This window comes from Mirounga angustirostris, unplaced genomic scaffold (genome assembly GCF_029215605.1).
Source record: "Mirounga angustirostris isolate CCGP_5_RB_7025 unplaced genomic scaffold, mMirAng1.0.hap1 SCAF_5, whole genome shotgun sequence".
Taxonomy (NCBI): domain Eukaryota; kingdom Metazoa; phylum Chordata; class Mammalia; order Carnivora; family Phocidae; genus Mirounga; species Mirounga angustirostris.
In genome coordinates this window covers 62,495,443-62,517,139 of record NW_026991713.1, presented here as the reverse complement: position 1 = coordinate 62,517,139, position 21,697 = coordinate 62,495,443, and the positions used below count along the sequence as shown (strand labels likewise).

The following is a 21,697-nucleotide window of genomic DNA, read 5'->3' as shown; positions in this document are numbered from 1 at the left end:
GGTTACAAGGCTGAGTAAGAGGCTAAAGGGAGGAGTAATTGATTGATGGTCAATCATGTTGAAATATCTGTTTAACCCAAACTGAAATCATTACGTTTTTTGATGCTAATTTATTTTAATTGAGAAGTTAATAAGAGGCTTCTAGTGTCCTGAATGGCTGAAAACCTGAGAGCCCAAATCTGGACTTTACAGATCCTGCCACCACCACCCACTCACCCACTTACACATAGGTGCACACACACAGACAGAATGTCCATCAGCTCATTGGCCTCCAAATGTGTTGGGAAGAGAGGAGGTAATGGGGAGATTAGGGAAGGAAGGGGAAGTGTGGCATTTAATCATATTTCTGTAAGACAGCTTTTACTGGAAGGTAAACATAATGTACAATAATAAAAGGTTAGCCTCTTGGGTGCCTGGGTGGCTCAGTTGGTTAAGCGACTGCCTTCAGCTCAGGTCATGATCCTGGAGTCCCTGGATCGAGTCCCGCATCAGGCTCCCTGCTCGGCGGGGAGCCTGCTTCTCCCTCTGACCCTCCCCCCTCTCATGTGCTCTCTCTCTCATTCTCTGTCTCAAATAAATAAATAAAATCTTTAAAAAAAAAAAAAAAGGTTAGCCTCTTACCTTCTAGGACATTTTTATTCAAGACATTATCCTAACATTATTAAAATTTTAATACACTCTGCTCTGCAAAAGTTACTTCCCTGGTCTGGTGGCTGGGGATGATGTCACAGTTGTTTATCTAGATACTTGTTATTGTCAACTCATCCACTAGCAAAGTATATATGATATTTATCAGTTTCTGCTAGTGGAAATAAGAGTTTATGGAGGCTAATATTCTGAAGGGGCAGTCAAAATCAAGAAGTCTGTAAGTAATTCATAAAAAATATATATAAAAACTGTCTCCATATTGCCTGCCTAAGTGTGTGGCAGATTCATATAACACACAGAGCCTTCTCCATCTCACTTCCTGGTTTACTGAAGACCTACATTCATTTGTCATATGAGTAAAATCCTATTTTATTTTATTATTATTATTTAAAAGATTTTATTTATTTGTCAGAGAGAGAGAGAGCACAAGCTGAGGGAGAGGCAGGCAGAGGGAGAAGCAGCCCCCTCACACACACCGAGCAAGGAGCACGGTGCAGGACTTGATCCCAGGACCCCGGGATCATGACCTGAGCCAAAGGCAGACGCTTAACCAACTGAGCCATCCAGGCATCCCTAAAATCCTATTGTATTAAATAGTTTTTAATATGTTAAATAACTTTTTTAATTGAAATATGATCAACATACAGTGTTATATTAGTTTCAGGTGTTGTACAATGTAATGATTCAACAATTTTATAGATTACTCAGTGTTCATAACAATAAGCATACTCTTGATAATAAAATGCTATTTTTTTATTTTTATTTTTTTTTAAAGATTTTATTTATTTATTTGACAGAGAGAGACACAGTGAGAAAGGGAACACAAGCAGGGGGAGTGGGAGAGGGAGAAGCAGGCCTCCCGCCAAGCAGAGAGCCCAGTGCGGGGCTCGATCCCAGGACCCTGGGATCATGACCTGAGCCGAAGGCAGTCGCTCAACGACTGAGCCACCCAGGTGCCCCTAAAATGCTATTTTAAATAGCATTTAATCTAGGATTTTATTTTTAAGATTTTATTTATTTATTTGATAGAGAGAGTGAGGGTGCACAAGCAGGGGGAGTGGCCGGCAGAGGGAGAGGGAGAAGCAGACTCCAGACTCCCGCAGAGCAGAGAGCCCGACGCGGGGCTCGATCCCAGGACTCCAGGATTATGACCTGAGCCGAAGGCGGACGCTGAACCGACTGAGCCCCCCAGGCGCCCCAACCCAGGATTCTTTTAACAAACCTTTCATGTCATAGTAGGTGCTTAAAAGATGCTATCTAGAGACATACTAGATGCTTAAAACATTGCTTTTGCTAGCCAGATTTCAATTTTATTAAACAATAAAACCTCTATAAAAGATTTATTCCTAAGCCCCCACAGGTATGGCATCTGCCTTGTCTAATGAAAGTATTAGGTTTGGATTCTGTATTTTTGCTGTCTGTTGTGATGTCCTGCTAAGATCTTAGTGGGATGGATATGGGTTGGACCAAAGCAGTTTGAAAACCATGGCACAGATGGGGTAGAGATGATGTGGGGATAACATGAGAGGTTGAGATTTAAGAAGAATATGGGAAAGTGGAGATGAATAGGAGTGAGGTAAGAAAGGAGAGGAAAAGGAAGATGGAAAAGGTTAAGGTAAGGCAGCCTAGTGACAGAAATCTCAGCGAGCTGCCTGTTGGAGCTATTGTGTAAAGAATGGGAAACGTGGGCACCTGGGTGGCTCAGTCGGTTGGGCGTCTGCCTTCGGCTCAGGTCATGATCCTAGGGTCCTGAGATCAAGTCCTGCATTGAGCTCCCTGCGCAGGAGAGCCTGCTTCTCCCTCTCCCTCTGCTGCTCCCCCTGCTCATGGGCGCTCTCTGTCAAATAAATGAAGTCTTTAAAAAAAAAAAAAAAAAGGGAAATGCATTAGGACTGGTTTTGGCTGCAAATTTCAGAAAAACCTAATAGCTGCTTAAAAAAACAAGAGAAAAGTTTTTCTTTCTCAGGTAAAAGAAATTCAGAGCTAGGCAGTGTGGGACTAGGGTGGTAGCTCCCCAGTCATTGTGGTTCCAGCTTCCATCTTCTTGCTCTGGCATTGTACCAGTCAACTGTTTTTACAGATATGCCACATAACAGATAACTCTAAAAACTCAATAGCTTCAAAGCACTTATTTTTCACTCATGGGATGTGGCTCTGCTAAACTTGGCTGGGATCAGCTGAGCTTGGCTTGATTCCAGGTTATAGTTGGGTTCGGAACTCTTCCATGTGTCTCCTCATCATGGGACCAGCAGCTACTGCACCATATTTTTCTCAAGGCAGATGGCAAAAGCAAGAAGGCAAGCCAAACCACACAAGCATATTTAAAGCTTCTGTTTGTGTCATGGCTCCTAACATGTCATTGTCCAGAACAAGTTCAGACCATGCCCAGAGTCATTAGAGCAGAGAGGTATACTCCTGTCATATTATCTCGGCAACAACAGGAAGGAAAGGAAGGATTATAAGAAAATAAAACAATCTGCCACGGCCATCCTAGCATACTGCCTCAGGGCCCAGTTGGGCCCCCTGACCTCCAGCTATCATTCTTATATTCTAGCTAAGTGGAAAAAAAAGCAAAGAAGGAAATACCCTTGCCCTTTAAACATATTTTCTAGAAATTGCACATATACTTTCTCTTACGTATTAGTCTTCCACTCTAAAGAATATAGTCTTAATTCCAGGCATTTATTTGCATAGCTTAAAACTGGGGGGTCTGTTATTAAGGAGGAAGAGGAGAATAGATATTGGGATTGATGACTAGCATTCTTTGCCACAGGAAATTTGCATAATTTTGTGGGGAAAAATAGGACGAAGGCGTATTTATAGGTGCAGCAAGGTGTCAGCAGTTAGCCTTCTAGATGTTATTGCTTTCAATTATTTTTCACCCTCTGTGATCTTTAGACTTAAGGAATGCACACAAAAGGACCTCAAGAAATAGCTGCTGAATTATTTTTGCTGTTTTAAACTACTCTGAAAAATTCACTTTTAAAAACGCACACCTTGGGGCACCTGGGTGGCTCAGTCGTTAAGCGTCTGCCTTCGGCTCAGCTCATGGTCACAGAGTCCTGGGATCGAGCCCCCCATCGGGCTCCCTGCTCCATGGAAAGCCTGCTTCTCCCTCTCCCACTCCCCCTGCTTGTGTTCCTGCTCTCACTATCTCTCTCTGTCAAATAAATAAAATCTTTTAAAAAATAAAAAATAAATAAAAACACACACCTTTATTAATTTTACAGTCTAATTTCAGGATTGGGTAGCTAACACAGTCAGATACACTCTGAGTCCCTGCCTATATAAAAGGCTGTTGCAGGGGCGCCTGGGTGGCTCAGTAGTTAACCGTCTGCCTTCGGCTCAGGTCATGATCCCAGGGTCCTGGGACCAAGCCCTGTATCGGGCTCCCTGCTTGGTGAGCCTGCTTCTCCCTCTCCCTCTGCTGCTCCCCCTGCTTGTGCTCTCTCTCTCTCTGTCAAATAAATAAATAAAATCTTTAAAAAAAATAAAAGGCTGTTGCCAATATAACATATCTTTTCTGTAACTTGTTATACCGTTTCTTAGGAAGGAGTTTTGCATATTATACCTAAAATTTCAGTAGATACTTTGTAGACTCAAATTGTCCAGCAGAGTGTTGGAGTACTTTATACTTGAGTTTTTTATTCGACGTGAAAAAATTTTTTAACTTTTCATTTTGAAATAATTTCACACTTCAGGTTGTCGAATAGTACAGAGAATTCCCTTATACCCTTTACCTATACTTCCCCAGTTATTTAGAGTCTATGATTTAAGTGATTTTATTCCAGCTGTATATTTAGGATCAACAGATTTTGGCAATAAAAGATATTTAATATTAATTCATAATGTAGCATCAACCTTATTCAAAACATGGATGGTAATAAGTTTTGTTATCTTTTAGCCATCTGCTTAGTTTGGTACAATAGAGTCTTCAAGCAACTGTCAAGAAAGGCATACAGCACCCTAGCACTTTTTTCTTGAAGAGAGGGAGAGTTCTCCCTTTTTATTTTTTAATTTAAATTCAATTAATTAACATATATTATTAGTTTCAGAGGTAGAGTTCAGTGAGTTCTCCATTTTTATTTGGAAGTGTCAAACCCATGGAAATATTGAAAGAATACCTCAATGAACACCTGTATACTTTCCCTAGATTCACCAGTTGTTAACATTGTTTTACTGAACTCTTTGGAAATAAATTGCAGAAATCACGACATTTCACCCCTAAATATTTCTGTAATGTTATCTCCAAAGACCAAAACAAAACAAAACAAAAGTCCTAAAGTTTTCCTAATCAACAACAATGCCATTATTCTATTAAGAAATTTAACCTTAGGGCGCCTAGGTGGCTCAGTTGATTAAGCATCTGACTCTTGATTTCAGCTCAGGTCATGAACTCAGGGTCAAGAGATGGAGCCTGCTCAGGCTCTGCACTGGATGTGGACCCTGCTTGGGATTCTCTCTCTCTCCGCCTTTGCCCACCCCCCAGCCTCCCACCCCTGCTCCTGTACACATACTTGGTCTTTAAAAAGAAAGAAAGAAAAGAAAGAAATTTAACAATATAATGCTATCATCTAATAATACACAGTCTGTATCCAGATTTCTTCACTTCTTTATTACAACTGATTTTTTTTATTTTAATTTTTTAAAGATTTTATTTATTTATTTGACAGAGCAAGAGAGCGCAAGCAGGGGGAGCAGGAGAAGAAGAGGGAGAAGCAGGCTTCCCACTGAGCAGGGAGCCCGATGTGGGGCTTGATCCCAGGACCCTGGGATCATGACCTGAGCCGAAGGCAGACGCTTAACCATCTGAGCCACTCAGGCACCCCTACAACTGATTTTTAAAAATTTAGTATCCAGTCAAGGTCATGCATTGATTTGGCTGTCATGTCCTTTAATTTGGAAACTCCTAGCCTTATTTTCTCTTAAAGACACGGGTTTTGAAGAGTCCAGGCCAGTTGTCTTATAGAATGTCCCACAACACATTGTCATTACTCACTTTTAATAAAGCACTTCTGAGATTCCTGATGAACCCACTCTCAGTTCTCATAGATGGCGGATTTCTTTCCAGACCAGATATTCCTTACTGTTAAGTCCATTTTTAGGGTCATACTGTGATTGGACCTGATGAAATTATTTATCAATAGGAACTAGTGCAACCAACTGTTACCTCCTCAGAGTGAAAAATTCCTTATACCCAAGCTATAGGAGCCCACCTGCTCCCCTCCACCCTCCAAAATCCCTGTCTCTTCTCTGGTTCTATCTTGTTTTTTTCTAGCACTTCTTACTACCTGACATGGTTTATTTGTATATGTACTTACTGGTTGCCTTTCCGCACCAGAAAACAGGCTGTTTGGCTAGTTTACTACTGTGCCCCCAGTGCCTAGAGGAATGCTCAGTCTGAATTGTTGAATGAATATTTGAACTAGTTTGGGTCAGTCTGGAAATACTTCAGGGATATAGTTTGAATTACCACCCCCAGAGAGTTGATTTTTGCCTTTACTTACAGGTGTGGGCCCTGCTTCTGTGATGGTTGGGAATCTGGTTGCTGGAAAACGCATAGCACAAGCTGCAGGAAGAGATCTTGGGCAGATTGAAGAGAATGACTTAGTGAGGAAGGTAAGAAGAGTTCAGATGTGTTGATTTTTATAAAAAAGTCAAGAACAGAACTTCTGCTTCAGGCAGTAGATGGGAGATGCCTTATCCAACTTTTCCAAAGTTACTGACCCTGATTCTTTTTTCTGCTTTATGACTTCAGCACCAGTTTCTGGCGGAGATTTTACAGTGGCGAGCCCAGGCAACTCCTGACCATGTACTCTTCATGCTGTTAAATGCCAAGGTATTAAAAATCCAACTGTATATGTCTAATCAGATGACTATTATGGGGGATCTTAGGCACTCTTGATCTCTTCCATCAGAAAATTTCCATTGTCAACTCTGAGGGAGGAGTTACTGCTTTCTCCTTGTTTTGACATATGAGGATAAATTGTGCAATCACTTCAAGGTTGAAATGAGACCTCCTGGAGTGTTATCTAATGCTGGCTCTCCTCATGTTACAGTCGAGTTGCCTTTATTCAGTTCTGATAGGAACAGTGGGGCTAACAGTACAGTTCCATAGATCTGCAGATGTATAGGATGCATTATGTCATGTCATTTTTAACCCAATTTGACTTTTAATTCTGGACTTCCACCAGGAAGAAAATGACTTTAGATAAACATTTATTTTTTAAGATTTTATTTACTATTTATTTGAGAGAGAGAGAGAGAGCACAAGCAGGGGGAGTGGCAGAGGGAGAGAAAGAGGGAGAAGCAGACTCCCTGCTGAGCAAGGAGTCTGGGACTCGATCCCAGGACCCTGGGATCATGACCTGAGCCAAAGGCAGACGCTTAACAGACTGAGCCACCCAGGCGCCCCATAGATAAATATTTCTTGAAACAAAGTTATTTTTACTATATACTTAAATGATTTATTGCTAACAGATAAAAAACAAATTGAAAATTATTCAAAATTTATTAACTGATACTTTCTAATGGATGGTTCATCAGAATAAAATAGATATATGTATTTTAAAGATTTTTATTTATTTATTTGACAGAGAGAGAGAGAGCAGGAACACAAGTGGGGGGAGTGGGAGAAGGAGAAGCAGGCTTCCCGCCAAGCGGGTAGCCCGATGCAGGGCTCGATCCCAGGACCCTGGGATCATGACCTGAGCTGAAGGCAGTTGCTTAACCGACTGAGCCACCCAGGCTCCCCAGAATATTATATAAGTTAGGCATTGCTAATACTTGTGGGCATGTGCTAATACTTGTTTTAACAGCTGAATCAGAGGCTAAAAGTACTGTGACAATGGCGTATAACAGTATTTCCCACCATCGGGGGAGGACTGTAGGGCCTATTGAAATCTCCTGGGCCGGGCGCCTGGGTGGCTCAGTCGGTTAAGCGACTGCCTTCGGCTCAGGTCATGATCCTGGAGTCCCGGGATCGAGTCCCACATGGGGCTCCCTGCTCTGCAGGGAGCCTGCTTCTCCCTCTCCCCCTCCCCCTGCTTGTGTTCCCTCTCTCGCTGTGTTTCTCTCTGTCAAATAAATAAATAAAATCTTTAAAAAAAAAAAAAAAGAAATCTCCTGGGCCACCTACCCAAATTGCCCCCTTCTGCCCAGGCCCCCCTGGATTCTGATGTATTTTATACAAATACTTTTGAGAGTTTATTTAGTGATAGAACCTCATAAGGGGAGTATGCTATGCATCTTAGTGAAAAATCATTAAAAATCTAAAGAACCATTGCATTCTGATAGAAAACTTTTCGACTTCCTTGTTCTACTCTAAATGAATTGGGCTTCCCTCCAAGCCCGTGGATTCATTAGGGTCCTCAATTTCAGTAAGAAAATGTCAGTCCAGCTTACTTCCCCACTCCGCTTCTAAGCTGGCCTACAGTTAAAGTCCTGTGAAACCTGTATCCCAGGTATTTGTGTTTTGTTTTTTGTTTTTTGTTTTTTAAGATTTTATTTATTTATTTGAGAGAGAGAGCACATGAGGGGGGGCAGTCAGAGAAGCAGACTCCCTGCCGAGCAGGGAGCCCGATGCATTACTTGATCCAGGGACTCCAGGATCATGACCTGAGCCAAAGGCCGTCGCTCAACCAACTGAGCCACCCAGGTGCACCCCCAGGTATTTGTTAGAGAGCATAAGTTTAAATTTGCTTCTTGGTTAGAGAAATAATGTATGTGTTGACTCAAAGACATTTAGTCCATTTATTCTTCTGCATATTCTAATATGTTACCTTGGATTAGCCCAGACTGTCAGAAAGCTTAGTGACCATATCACATTGTTCCCTCATGCCCAGGAAAAAAAAAAAATTAAAGATTTATTTATTTGAGAGAGAGAGTGCAGGGGATGGGGGAGCAGAGGGAGAAGGAGAGAGAGAATCTTAAGCAGGCACCACACCCAGTGGCTCAGTCTCATGACCCTGGGATCACAACCTGAGCTGAAACCCAGAGTCAGACACTTAACTGCCTGTGCCATCCAGGCACCCCCAGAAAATTGTTTTTATTGAAGGTTTAGTTTGCTACTGTACCCCCCAGGCCAAAAAGAAGAATATTGTAAGATACAAGAAATGGCCTTATGGATTTAACCCTGACTTTAGCCAAAGGGATATCCATTTTAGTGTTATAACCTTACTGTCCAACAATAGACAGTTGACTAAGTAAATTATGGCATATAAAATTATGGCATGAAATACTATACAGCCATTGAAAACAGTGTTATAAAAGAATATTTGATTATGCAGAAAATATTCATAATGTGTAAGTGATAAAGAATAACATATCAAACTTCAGTAAAATAATCAAACCTAGGAGCACCTGAGTGGCTCAGTCGGTTAAGCGTCTGACTTGATTCTGTCTCAGATCGTGATTTCAGGGTCGTGAGATCAAGCCCCGCATAGGGCTCCGTGCTCAGTGCAGAGTCTACTTGAGATTCTCTCTCCCTCTCCCCCTGCCCCTCCCACTTGTGCTCACTCTCTTTCTCTGAGATAAATAAACCTTTAAAAAATAATAATAATAATAGAGTACCTACTGAAGACCCTGTTCTGGGTGCTATATATTTTATAGTTCATTTTAAGGTTCAGGAAACTGAGGCCCGGAGATATAAAATAACTTGCCTGAGATCTAGTAAGTGGTGGGACTAGGAAATTAGCGCTTTCATTTGAACCCAGAGCTGGCTTCTGAGCCCACATTCTTTACCAGTGCAATACACAACTTCAGGCAGATAGTATAATATGGTAACATTTTTTTTAATGTCACATGTGAATTTATATATAATATATACTCATCTTTTAAAAGCCAGGAAAATATACAGCAAAACGTTGATAGTGGTTATATCTTATATTTTACTTGTCTCTCTTTTCCTTATTGAACATGTACTATTTTATATTAAAGAAACTTAAAAGTTATTTTTAAAGTAGCTTTAAAAATAAAACTTGTTTTTCTTCTGAGACTTTTTGAGTTACAGAGTTACAATAATTAAGATAGGGTGGTATTAGCACAATAGGCAGAGAATAATTTGGTGTTATTTAGTGAAGTTGGAGATAGGCATATGCGGTGACCCCAGAATTCCATCTCTAGGTCTACCCTTTACCAAAACTCATGTGTTTAAGCATGAGGATACATGTATAAGAATGATATTGTCCATCAGCAGCAGAATGGATGAATAAATTGTCGTGTGTTTGTACAGTTAAATACTACGCAGCAACAAAAATGAGAACTACACCCGTGCACTGCAGCAAAGATGACTGTTAATGTTGAGAGAGAGAAGCAAAACACAGAAGTATATACTGTACATTACATTTCTATAAAATCCCATCTTTCACGGGTGGTAACATTATAAAGAAAAGGAAATCAGTGATTAAGATTAAAAAGTCAAAGTAGCGGTTACGTATGGAGGGAAAGAAAGAACGAGACTAGACCGGGAGCGGGGGGGCACCCCTGGGTGTGCTTTGCTGCTGCTGGCAGTGGTGTGCTTCGTGCCTGCCCATTCTTATGCCAGGGCTTGCTTTGTAATTTTCCATTATGCAGTACATTCATATTTTATGCACTTTCATATTTGTGTGGTTTATCTTGACACACAAAAGGGTTTCAAAAAGCCCAGCTCAGTGAAACTTGGATTGACATTCAGGAATTGATGAAGACCTCAAGGAGAAATTATTCTCAGGATCAGGAGTAGCTGGGGGCGCCTGGGTGGCTCAGTCGGTTAAGCGTCTGCCTTCGGCTCAGGTCATGATCCCGGGGTCCTGGGATCAAGCCCCGCATCGGGCTCCCTGCTCGGCGGGAAGCCTGCTTCTCCCTCTCCCACTCCCCCTGCTTGTGTTCCCTGTCTCGCTGTGTCTCTCTCTGTCAAATAAACAAATAAAATCTTTAAAAAAAAAAAAAAAAGGAGTAGCTGGCCATCTTCTGATCTGCTAATCTTTATTATCAGCGAGTGGACTCTGATTCCAATTGTTCCTGTTTTGTTTACATCTTTGCTGTTAGAATACTCGGAGCCAAATTTGTGTGACGCACAGCAAATGCACATGATGCAAGTGGCCACACGGCCAGCAGTGACTCCTGCCCTCATCCTACTTTTATTTCCTTTATTTTCCTTCTATTCTTACTTCCTCATTTAAATAAAAAATTCCTAGCTGTCTTAAACAAGAAAGACTATAGATACGTATGTTTGATTTAAGTTAATGTTGATATTCCCTAAGTACCATCAGGCATTGAAAAAGAAATACCACACGTCTTTCGGTACTACGGGAATTTTCACTGGAATTGATAACTTGATAAAGAGAATCTACCAAGGCACAAGCCTTTCTGACATAACGTGGTACTTGTCACTGTTCAATTTCCTGAGTTTTGACCCACTTATACTTTCTTCTATTTCAAGGGAACTACTGTGTGCACAGCCAATTGCCTTCAGCTTCATAAGCGAGCAGAGAGGATTGCGTCCGTTCTTGGTGATAAGGGTCATCTAAATGCAGGAGACAACGTGGTGTTGCTCTATCCACCTGGTAGGTGTTGGGTTGGTAAACTAGACTCAAGCTCCATTACCAGACTACAGAGTATGAGAGGCCAGGAAGTGAGGGCCGCCATCTTTGCCCACATAGGCTGGGCACTTCCCAGCTCTGGGAGTCCCAGGCACCCAGGCTAAGGTAAGAACCAAGCTTCACGCCCTGGAGTTGGGCAGCACCATGGCTCTGCTGGGACTGTGTCTGTTGTATTTAGTCTTGTATTCCCACTGTCTAGCATAGTTCCTGGTGCTATGGTAAATATCGAATGAATAAGTGAAGACTTTCTGACTTTTGGAACCTTCAAAAGAGGTGCTTTGTTTCTAGGAGTGTTCGGGAATGGGACCATTTCACCCAGTTCCTAAAGAATATTATGTGTGAACTCTTTTGACTTTGCATTCTTTATATCCTGATTGATGTGTAGTCTTCGTTATCGCTGCTTTCATCTTCCATGCTCTCATTTAATTTAAAAATGTTCTCTTCACAGTAAGAGGGACTCAGAATTATTTGATGACAGTTTGGTGTAAATATTAAAAATGTTAGGTGAAATAGTTGAGTTTTTCGTTTCTTTATTCTTCTGTCACATTACCCACTCATACCTCTGGTTTTCTCTGGTCTTTTATCCCCCTTAGTTCATTTTGTTCTGTGATTCTCACTATGCTATTTTATTTATACTGATACTAAGACTTCTTTTTTTTTTTTTTTTTTTTTTAAAGATTTTATTTATTTATTTGAGAGAGAGAATGAGAGAGAGCACAGGAGAGAGGGGAGGGTCAGAGGGAGAAGCAGACTCCCTGCCGAGCAGGAAGCCCGATGCGGGACTCGATCCTGGGACTCCAGGATCATGACCTGAGCCAAAGGCAGTCGCTTAACCAACTGAGCCACCCAGGCGCCCTGATACTAAGACTTCTTAAAAGGTCATCTGGTGGGCGACTAGGTGGCTCAGTTGGTTAAGTGTCTGCCTTTGGCTCAGGTCATGATCCCGGGGTCCTGGGATCGAGTCCCACGTCAGGCTCCCTGCTCAGCGGGGAGTCCGCTTCTCCCTCTGCCCCTCACCCCTGCTTGTGCTCTCTCTCTCACTCTCTCTCTATCTCTCCCTCAAATAAATAAATACAAATCTTTAAAAAAAAAAAAAAAAAAGAAAGTCCTCTGGTAAAAGAACCCTCCTATGGTGTTCCTGTAAGATGTCTTCCATCCACCAGTGAATGACATGGTGATGGACCAGAGCACTTCCTGAAAAGGCCACTCTCCATGTCCTGATAGTGGAAAGTCTTCTTCAAACTGAGTCACACTTTACCTCCCTAAAACTCGCACCCACAGGTGGAGCAACATCTCAGAAGTCTAATTGCTTGTCACACAGCAGCCTTCTAAATATTTTTTTAAAGCTCAGGTGTTCCTCATCCCTCCTTTCCCCTTTCTTTTATTTCCTAAGTTACCAGACCTAATTTCTGCCGTTATTTCTTCTAAGCAATATCAAGTAGTGATTTCAAAATACCTTCCTTAGGTGTCTTTCAAGAGTTTTCTTTACTTCTGACTTCCTTTCTTGTTACTTACTCTTGGCTTCTGTATATTTTTTAAGTTGTTTTATATGCTTCCTTCTTTACATTCAGTCCCTTCTCGATTTAAAAAATTTCTTCTGCTATTATCTATGTTAAATTATGATCTCAATAAACTATCTGGCACATGATTTAATAAACTGGTTTTAGAAGATCTGCCTTTTAGTTTCTGAGTGATACAGGGCAGCTAAGTTATTCTGTCTTGCAGGCATCGAGTTAATAGCTGCATTCTATGGTTGCCTGTATGCGGGGTGCATACCTGTCACTGTCCGACCTCCTCATGCTCAGAACCTTACGGCCACATTGCCTACTGTCCGCATGATTGTTGATGTAAGTACTGAGTATATCTTGCCTCAGGATCCTTACTAAATTTCCGGTTTTGTTGAGTCAGGAAGTGAAATCTGTCTCCTGAAAACCACCTCCTTTTCATTTATCTGAACAAAATGACTAGCATTTTTCAGTGAAGGAATATGGGAAAGTGATTATTGGTGAGGTACAGAATTGTATTTTTATCATGAACGTTAAGGAGGTGAGGCTGTCATTAGTAATTCTCCATAAAACTTTTTTTATCTCCCTTCTTAAAAAAACGTTCTCATTTTTTCTGCACAGTAGCCAAGGTAATTTGACATGCCAAACTGAATTCTCCCCAATGTTGGTCATTTTTATTTGGGTTAGTTTTATAAATTCACTTGGCATAGTCTTAAAAGGTATCCAGATCTTGCCCTGGAAGTGATAGAAGTTTCTCAAGGATATGAGAGTTGAAGGAAGTAACATAGATCTGTATTGCATCATATCCTAACTCATGTTACAGCAAAGAGGCAGAATTCTAATTTGTGTAACATTTGTTTCTGTCAGCAGCCAGAGCCTGTGGTGTAAAAGCCATGTTCACCATAGATGATTTTATTACAAAGTTCAGTTCAGCAGAATGCCCTCTTTATATTCTGCAAAGTAGGACAGAGCAGCAGGGAGGGGAGTTTCCTTCTGTTGGCAGTTTAAGGGGAAGTTGGTCACTTTGCATTTTCCATGTATAGGTGTGAAAGGAGAGCTTAGTTTCCATGACAGCTCCGCATCCCTCAAATTCAGGATATGTTCTAGGCCTAGTACATTTCTCCATTCACTAGACTGTGGCAAACACGAACTCCTGTAGAGATGATCCTCTGACTCCTCTCATTCCCTGAGCAGTACAAAATCCATGTTTTTACTTTATCCTGGTCTTCATGAAATCAAGAGATGTTGGCATCCACACTGAGATTTTAACTATGAAATATTTGAGAATATTTGTTTACAATAACTTGTGTTGTGAACAGGTCCATCCTTCTGAGATAACTCAGTGTTACACAGTTCCAGAAGGACAAATGTAGGGGACACACCAGCATCCACTGTACTGTTGTGTGTTCTTTGAAAAACGAATACTGTCCTGTCCAGTATGGTGTGCTTTTAGTCCAGTATGAGTTTGCTTTTAGCAGCAGCCAGAGCCTGTGGTGCCACATGGGAACTGAGCTTCCTGGTGCTTATTTCTGTCCATTTGTTTTCTAGGTCAGCAAAGCAGCCTGCATTCTCACCACACAGACCCTGCTGAGGTTACTGAGGTCCCGAGAGGCAGCAGCAGCTGTGGACGTGAAAACGTGGCCAACCATCATTGACACAGGTGAAAGGGAGATTTCTCCAGAGCTACTGAAGGAGCAAGAACATTCATTCCCTGAGATCTCCTAGATTCTCATGCCAAAGATGTTTATACAACTCTTAGGTTGCAACACATTCCACCTGCTAAGACAGAAGCAAAACTTCGTGTCTGGTTCGCTTGTATTACCAAAGGACTGGATGCTACAGCAACCAGATCCAAAGATGCAGATCACAGTCTGCTAAAAGCTCTTGAAACAAAAAAGTGTCTTGCTCTTACTCTTGGCATCCTCAAATGGTGGTTAGGTTTTTATGCAGAATATAACTGTGTACACGTAAGACCATATAAAATCTTGAGATGATCTGATCCTCGACTTCCAGATGTGATCTAGTTAAAGCAGCATTGGACCAGGAGTCAGAAGACCTGGTTCTAGTTCAAGCTCAAGTACTTATTTTCTATATAATCTTCTCTGAGATTACCCTTTCCTAAAATGCTAACCACCCTTACCTGACTCCCGTATTTTACAAGAATGTCAAGTGCAGCATAATAGGAAAGTACTTTAAAAACCATGAAGTACATGACTTGTAGATGATATTCGTGCTAATAAAGCACGGTGGGGGATAAGATGTGGGGATACCTGGAGAATGGTGGTAGAGGGAAGAGAGTGGGTTTTGGAGTCAGAGAGATGATATTTAAATCCTGATACTCTGTTACTCTCCGTATATCCCTACTAGGGCAAAATTGTCCATAAAGTGGGAGTTGTAATAACCACTTCAGGGAGCTGTAATGATTAAATGACATAATGTAAAGCACCTCACATATAATCATAATAATAACATCTTTTATTGAGCCCTTGCTATATGCCAGTCATTTAACATATATTGCCTAATTTTATCCTTACACCAACCCTATTAGATAGGTGTAAATTTTATCCTCATTTTACAGATAGGAAAACTGAGGTATAGGGAGGTTAAATAAGTAGCATAACTAAAATTCAAACCCAGTTGATTTGGCTCCATTCCCAGACTCTTAACCATTCATTTCCTTTCTCCCTGTTTTCAGTAAGTACCACATGGTGTCTGTCCAACTCAGGAACATTTGTATGGGTTTAAATGCAGGGATGGCAGGTATTTGTGGTGGTTATGTGCCAAATGCTGAACTAGAGTTTTTTACATTTGTTACTTAAGGACGTAAGCGCAGTTATATATAACACAAATGGAGTGGGTTGGTGTTAATGATGCAGGTAGATTTACTACGGTTATTGGACTCAGCCGCATTTCAGGAAGACCTGAACTATGGGCTGTGATACAGACAACAGAAAGGTTTCTGTAGGAACATGAGTGACCCTACACTATACAAAAGCGGGTTGAAAGTGATAGATAAATTCTTTGGTTTGACCAGAGATGGGCGCCCAACAATACAGAGATTTAAATTTTAGAGTCAGAATTATTTCTTTTTTTTTCTTTTTTTTTTTTTTTTAAAGATTTTATTTATTTGACAGAGAGAGATACAGCGAGAGAGGGAACACAAGCAGGGGGAGTGGGAGAGGGAGAAGCAGGCTTCCCGCAGAGCGGGAAGCCCGATGCGGGGCTCGATCCCAGGACCCCGGGATCACGACCTGAGCCGAAGGCAGATGCTTAACAACTGAGCCACCCAGGCGCCCCCAGAATTATTTCTTGATCCAGAAAGCCATAGGAGTCATTAAAGAGGCATGGTTGGGGCCAGAGACATCCTTGACATCCTTGGTTTTGACATACTTACGAAGCAAATTTGGGAGGAAGGGCAAGGTATATAAATAAACGAGCAAAGGAAAATAATCCCTAATTCTAGGTTTTCATTCTTAAAAATCTATCATATTAACTTGGAGAAAAACAACTTTTAAAGCTGTCCATGAGTGATATTGCATGTACTAAACGGTAAATAATGAACTTTAACTTGGAACCAGCATGATAACAACTAAGGCTTTTTGAGTTTTTGAGTTGTTTGAAAAGTGCTTTATGTGAATCAACTCTCTAACAATCCTATGAGGGTAAGTATTATAAGGAAACAGAAACAAAGAGGTTAAATAATTCCAAAGTCACTTCAGTGGTAAATGGCAGAGCAGAATTTGAACACCAGTGATCTGCTTCCTTAGTTCATGTCTTCTACCGCCTTGTTACTTTACCCCTCACCAACCTTCTAGTAAATACATTTATCTGATGTAGATTTGCTTTGTTTATATTACCCAGTGGTGTCAACCCCAGCCCACTTCTAGGAGTGACATACGTGAGCTGTTTGGTTAAATAGGAGAGGCCTAAGCTTTAGCAAATCCCAGGAGCTATATTTGTCCATAGCAAAGCCTTAGAAAACCAGTTGAAGAGCAATGATTTTCATGTTCCAATGTGTCTGATTGACATCAGGTTTTTTTCTTTTCATTGCAGATGATTTACCCAGGAAAAGGTTACCTCAGCTGTATAAACCACCCACTGCTGAGATGTTGGCGTATCTTGATTTTAGTGTCTCCACAACTGGCATGCTGACAGGAGTGAAGGTAGAGTGGGCTGGAGATACTGACTCTCTCTGGATGCTGGCACAATGCCAGGTCTGCACAAAATAGAGCTGACCACTGCCCCAGGGACTTCAAATGTGGAGGCCAACTGCTTGTACCAGAGACAGTAGGCGGAGGATCAAAGGTCCCTGCTATATTTAAATAAAAGCACTGGCTCTTCCGGAATAAGTAACCCCAAGGAATGTGTGTTACAAAGTGTTCTGAACCTGGCCTAGAAGCTAATAGATAACAAGAGTCACAGTTAAAGCCAGTAAGAAACCATAGATTCATATTTCATAGAACTCAGTATTAACTAATGAACAAAAATATGTTACCTTATGTTAGACCTAGGTAGGCTTTTTTTTTTTTTTTAAGATTTATTTATTTATTTTAGAGGGTGGGGAGGGGCAGAGAGAGAGACAGAATCTCAAGCAGACTGTGCACTGAGGGTGGAGCTGGACATGGGGCTCGATCTCATGACCCTGAGATCATGACCTGAGCCAAAATTGAGAGTCAGACGCTTAACTGATTAAGCCACCCAGGCACTCCAGACTTAGATAGACTTTTTGAAACAATGAAAAACAAACATTATTTTGAGGAGTTTGAGGGAAATTTGAAACTTTTCAAAACTGTCATTAGGGCTTTTTCTGCCTGTGGGGATGCCAGTTCCAGCCTGTTCTATGTTCCCTACTTTCCAGATGTCCCACTCTGCAGTCAACGCTCTTTGTAGAGCCATCAAGCTCCAGTGTGAGTTGTATTCTTCTCGGCAGATCGCTATCTGCCTTGACCCTTACTGTGGACTTGGCTTTGCACTCTGGTGTCTCTGCAGGTAGGAATGGAAAAACAAAGAAACAGAATGAATGGGGATGTCTTTGGGGCTATAACCATCTCATCCTTCCCTTTGCTCCCTTAATTTGGTAATCTTTCAATAAAATGCTGATGTTTCCAGAATTTGTGCACCTGATGTATCTCTGAAGTTCATTTAGTTTTGGTTATATTCCCTTTTTTTTTTCTTGTCTGTTAGTTTTATGCCTCATACAAAAAGTGAGTGATCTTATTACTTGCTCTCTGCTCCATCCTGTAATCCTTATTTTAGAAGCAGAGCCAAGTAAAAGGATGATACTTGGGTGAAATATGTCATGCTTTGACAGCTAGAATGTACCCCTGTACATTCTACAAACAGTAGAATGTTTGGCAGGAAGGAGTATAATGAGATTGGATGACAGCATGTGCCTGGAAAGTAGCATTATGGAATGGCAGATCCCCACTCCTCCCAGGGAACCTTCTCTCAGCCCTGCATTTTCACCTCCCTGGTAGACATCCCCCTGAGTGCTTCACAGACACCTACAACTCAGCCATTCCCCTTGTGTGTCCTCATCTTTGATAGGATGGGACCATTCACCTTAGGGGCCCAAACTAGGAACTTGAGCATTATTTTCAACTTCTATATCTGTACGTCTCACATCCAATTAAGTGTCGTGTCCTTTGTAGCTCAGTTGTTCCTAAACCTGTCTGTACATAAGAATCACCTCGAGGTCTTTAAAAAAGCAAATTAATGGGCCTTCCCCGGACTTACTAATAACTTAGATTTCCAGAGTTGGCAACCACAATTCCAGTATTTTTTAAATACGGGATTCTTGGGCTCTTTGTGATTCTGATCTATACTCGGGTTTAGGAAGTTGAGGATTCATGGCTGCGAACTATACATATAAAATGTGACTCTGTCATTCCTTTCTTTTTATCCTGGCTGCATTGTCGGGATTCAAGCCCTCATCATCTCTTACCTCTCCTGTCCCTCCCTCGCCAGTGTCTGTGTGTCCAGTCTCTCTCCATGGTGCTGGGCTCGCCCCAGCTTAAAGCCGCAGAGACTGCTGCTGGTAAAGCCTAAACTCCTTCAGATGATAATTACGCTCTTTTACAGTTTGGCCCCAACCCTTCTGGCCTCACTTCTCACCACTCCCCCATGCATCCTGTGCTATAGGATTTCATACTAGGATGCTATTTCTGACAACTTTAAACACACCATATACTTCTATGTTTCTTTTCCTTTGCATATGCTGTTCCTCTGCCTGGAATGCTCTCACCACCACCCCCATTTCCTCCAGCCACTGTCAAACTCCTGCACATTCTTTAAGCTCCAGGTCAACTGACACCTACTCAGTGAAACACCGCCCCCATCCCCCGCCCCAGCTTTCCTAATTTGAATGACTTGCTCCTTCTTTTATTACCTTGGTTTTATGATCTTCACATCTCAGTTACAGTATATACCAGTCTGCTTTATTTTAGTTATTGTGTCTTGTGAGTTGGACAGGAGCAAGGTTGATGCTTAGACCTTTATATCTCATATGACCTTACACAGCCCTTCACATGCAGTAAATATTTGTTAAATGGATGGTGTTCTAAAACATCAAGACGTCTAGGATGAATTGATGTCAGCTCTCGCCTTTCTTCTTTGCAGTGTCTATTCAGGTCACCAGTCCATCTTAATTCCTCCTATGGAGTTAGAAAACAACCTTTTCCTCTGGCTCTCCACTGTCAACCAGTACAAAATAAGGGACACTTTCTGCTCCTATTCAGTAATGGAGCTCTGCACCAAAGGGCTTGGAAACCAAGTGGAGGTGCTAAAGGTAAGAAGCAACCACACAAGTAGCTGGTCCCAAGAGCCCTGAAAGAAACGGGCCACGCATGACGAGACCCGAGCCGGGCCTGACAGGCCTATCTGCCTGCTTTTTTCTAGCCAGCCAACATTTTGTAAACCTCAGAAATTTTATTTCTTCCACTTTCTAATTTCATGCGCTCTTTCAGAGTTTAATCTGAGTCTTACTTTGTGGAGAGGAAGGTAAAACTAGTCGGGAGGCTGAATGGAAAGGACTTCGTGGAAAGATGAAAGAGAACCATGACCCCCAGTAGGATTTTTTTCCAAGAAAATTTGCAGCCCCAGAGTAGTGGAGATTGGGGTGTGCCCCAAAGATCAGGGGAGCTCATTCATGTGTGTACCCAGGGATGATATGTCTGACTGGCATATGAGAGAGTCAGAGGACACGGATTTTCTTTAATAGAGAATTATGTGGATTTGAAGAAACAAAACAAGAGCACAGGGGAAAGGAGAGAAAAATAAAACAAGACGAAATCAGAGAGGGAGATAAACCATAGGAGACTCTTAATCATAGGAAACGAACTGAGGGTTGCTGGAGGGGAGGTGGGGGGGGATGGAGTAACTGGGTGATGGACATTAAGGAGGGTACGTGATGTAATGAGCACTGGGTGTTATAGAAGACTGATGAATCACTGACCTCTACCTCTGAAACTAATAATACATTATGTGTTAACTGAACTTAAATAAGAATAAATAAATAAATAAAAATAGAGGATTGACCCTAAGAAGGATAAAAAGAAGTAAGATTCGATCTCTAGAGTGCTGGATTTCTTTTTCTCTCAGTCCCTTCTCTCCATTTTGAAATAGGAAGACATCTAAAGCACAGAAATGGGGAGGTATAAAAGTGGATAGCTGAAGAATCTAAGATTTTTAGATAAAAGAGGAAAGAAATAGAGAATGAACAGATTTACCAGTGGGTAGTGATGTTAGTGGAATGCCTTGGCATTTCTGAAAACTTTAGTCTTTTCCCTGAGTGTCTGAGATGAGAATACATAGTTCCTTGGCTCTTCCTGACCAAAGAGATAGAACAATGGCCTTACTATTCGGTTCTTTTTCTGTTCCTACTAATTTCAACTCCCGGGCCATTGGTGTCTTACAGACCAGAGGAATCAACCTCTCCTGCATCCGGACATGTGTGGTTGTGGCTGAGGAGCGACCCCGCATTGCCCTCCAGCAGTCCTTCTCCAAGCTCTTCAAAGACATTGGGCTGTCCCCTCGGGCTGTCAGCACCACTTTTGGATCCAGAGTCAATGTAGCGATATGTTTACAGGTGACTGTCATGAAATCTTGCTTGATAATAAATGGAAGCGGAGTGTGTGTTGTTCCACAGCAGAGGCTTCAAAGCCAGGCAGCCTGGCGGGAGCCCAGTTCCACTTACTTGCTCTGGGACCGCAGGCTCTTCATTTGGATTTCACGGTGCCTCATTTTGCTCACCGGTAGGATGAAGATAATAGAATTATTCTTCACAGGGTCATTCTGTAGAGTCACTGAGTTACTAGGTACACACGCTTGGAGTCACGCCCAGCAGATGAGCCCCAATTTAAATGTTTACTTCTAGTAGTTGAATGGTACATGATGATGAACCAAGATTTTTGAGTCCTATTTGAATTTTATTAATATCTTACCTTCTGTTTTTCTGTCTCCTTTTTTTTTTTTTTTAAACAAAGGAAGCACAAATAAGCCTGTATTCTTTTCTTCAGCCAGATGGCAACTTTGCCATGTTATTGTTGGTGGGTAAATAATAGAAAAGAACTAAGTCTGATTTTAGGGAGCTGGGAGGCTAATACGGTAAATACAGGTAGGGACAAGAGGGAGAGTAAAAGAAGATGGCATACATGGGTGGGTACTTTCAGGGCTTCTGTGACCGTGGGCAAAGGACGTTCAGGTAGCATCATGATGATTTAACCTTGGAGCTCCATCACAGGCTCCTTACTGTCCACTTAGGCCAGTGTTGGTTTTAAAAATCCTGTGGATGCTGGCGTGTCTCATCTCTGCCTTGAGTCCAGGGATGAGAACCCTCCTCAGCCTGGTAACCTTTCAGGGCTGCTCCAGCCCCTGTGACTAGGCTCCTGGCCTGCTCTCCCAGGGGAGGGAGGAAAAGAAACATGAGGCCATGAGTCTCTTTCAGGTGTTGACTGCAGCCCTGCC

At 41.8% G+C, this 21,697-nt stretch overlaps 1 protein-coding gene across 5 annotated transcripts in view; it reads left to right on the top strand.

Annotated features, from left to right (window-relative positions):
* Nucleotides 1–21,697, top strand: part of DIP2B (disco interacting protein 2 homolog B) — a 222,023-nt gene that overhangs the window by 186,178 nt on the left and 14,148 nt on the right. For all 5 annotated transcript variants that reach the window (XM_064591251.1, XM_045873455.3, XM_064591249.1 and 2 more), the window contains 9 exons: nucleotides 6,158–6,267; nucleotides 6,407–6,487; nucleotides 11,069–11,192; nucleotides 12,954–13,075; nucleotides 14,282–14,393; nucleotides 16,787–16,896; nucleotides 17,592–17,722; nucleotides 19,352–19,520; nucleotides 20,649–20,819. In XM_064591251.1, the coding sequence (XP_064447321.1) occupies nucleotides 6,158–6,267; nucleotides 6,407–6,487; nucleotides 11,069–11,192; nucleotides 12,954–13,075; nucleotides 14,282–14,393; nucleotides 16,787–16,896; nucleotides 17,592–17,722; nucleotides 19,352–19,520; nucleotides 20,649–20,819 (1,130 nt within the window). The remainder of the gene's footprint in view (nucleotides 1–6,157; nucleotides 6,268–6,406; nucleotides 6,488–11,068; nucleotides 11,193–12,953; nucleotides 13,076–14,281; nucleotides 14,394–16,786; nucleotides 16,897–17,591; nucleotides 17,723–19,351; nucleotides 19,521–20,648; nucleotides 20,820–21,697) is intronic.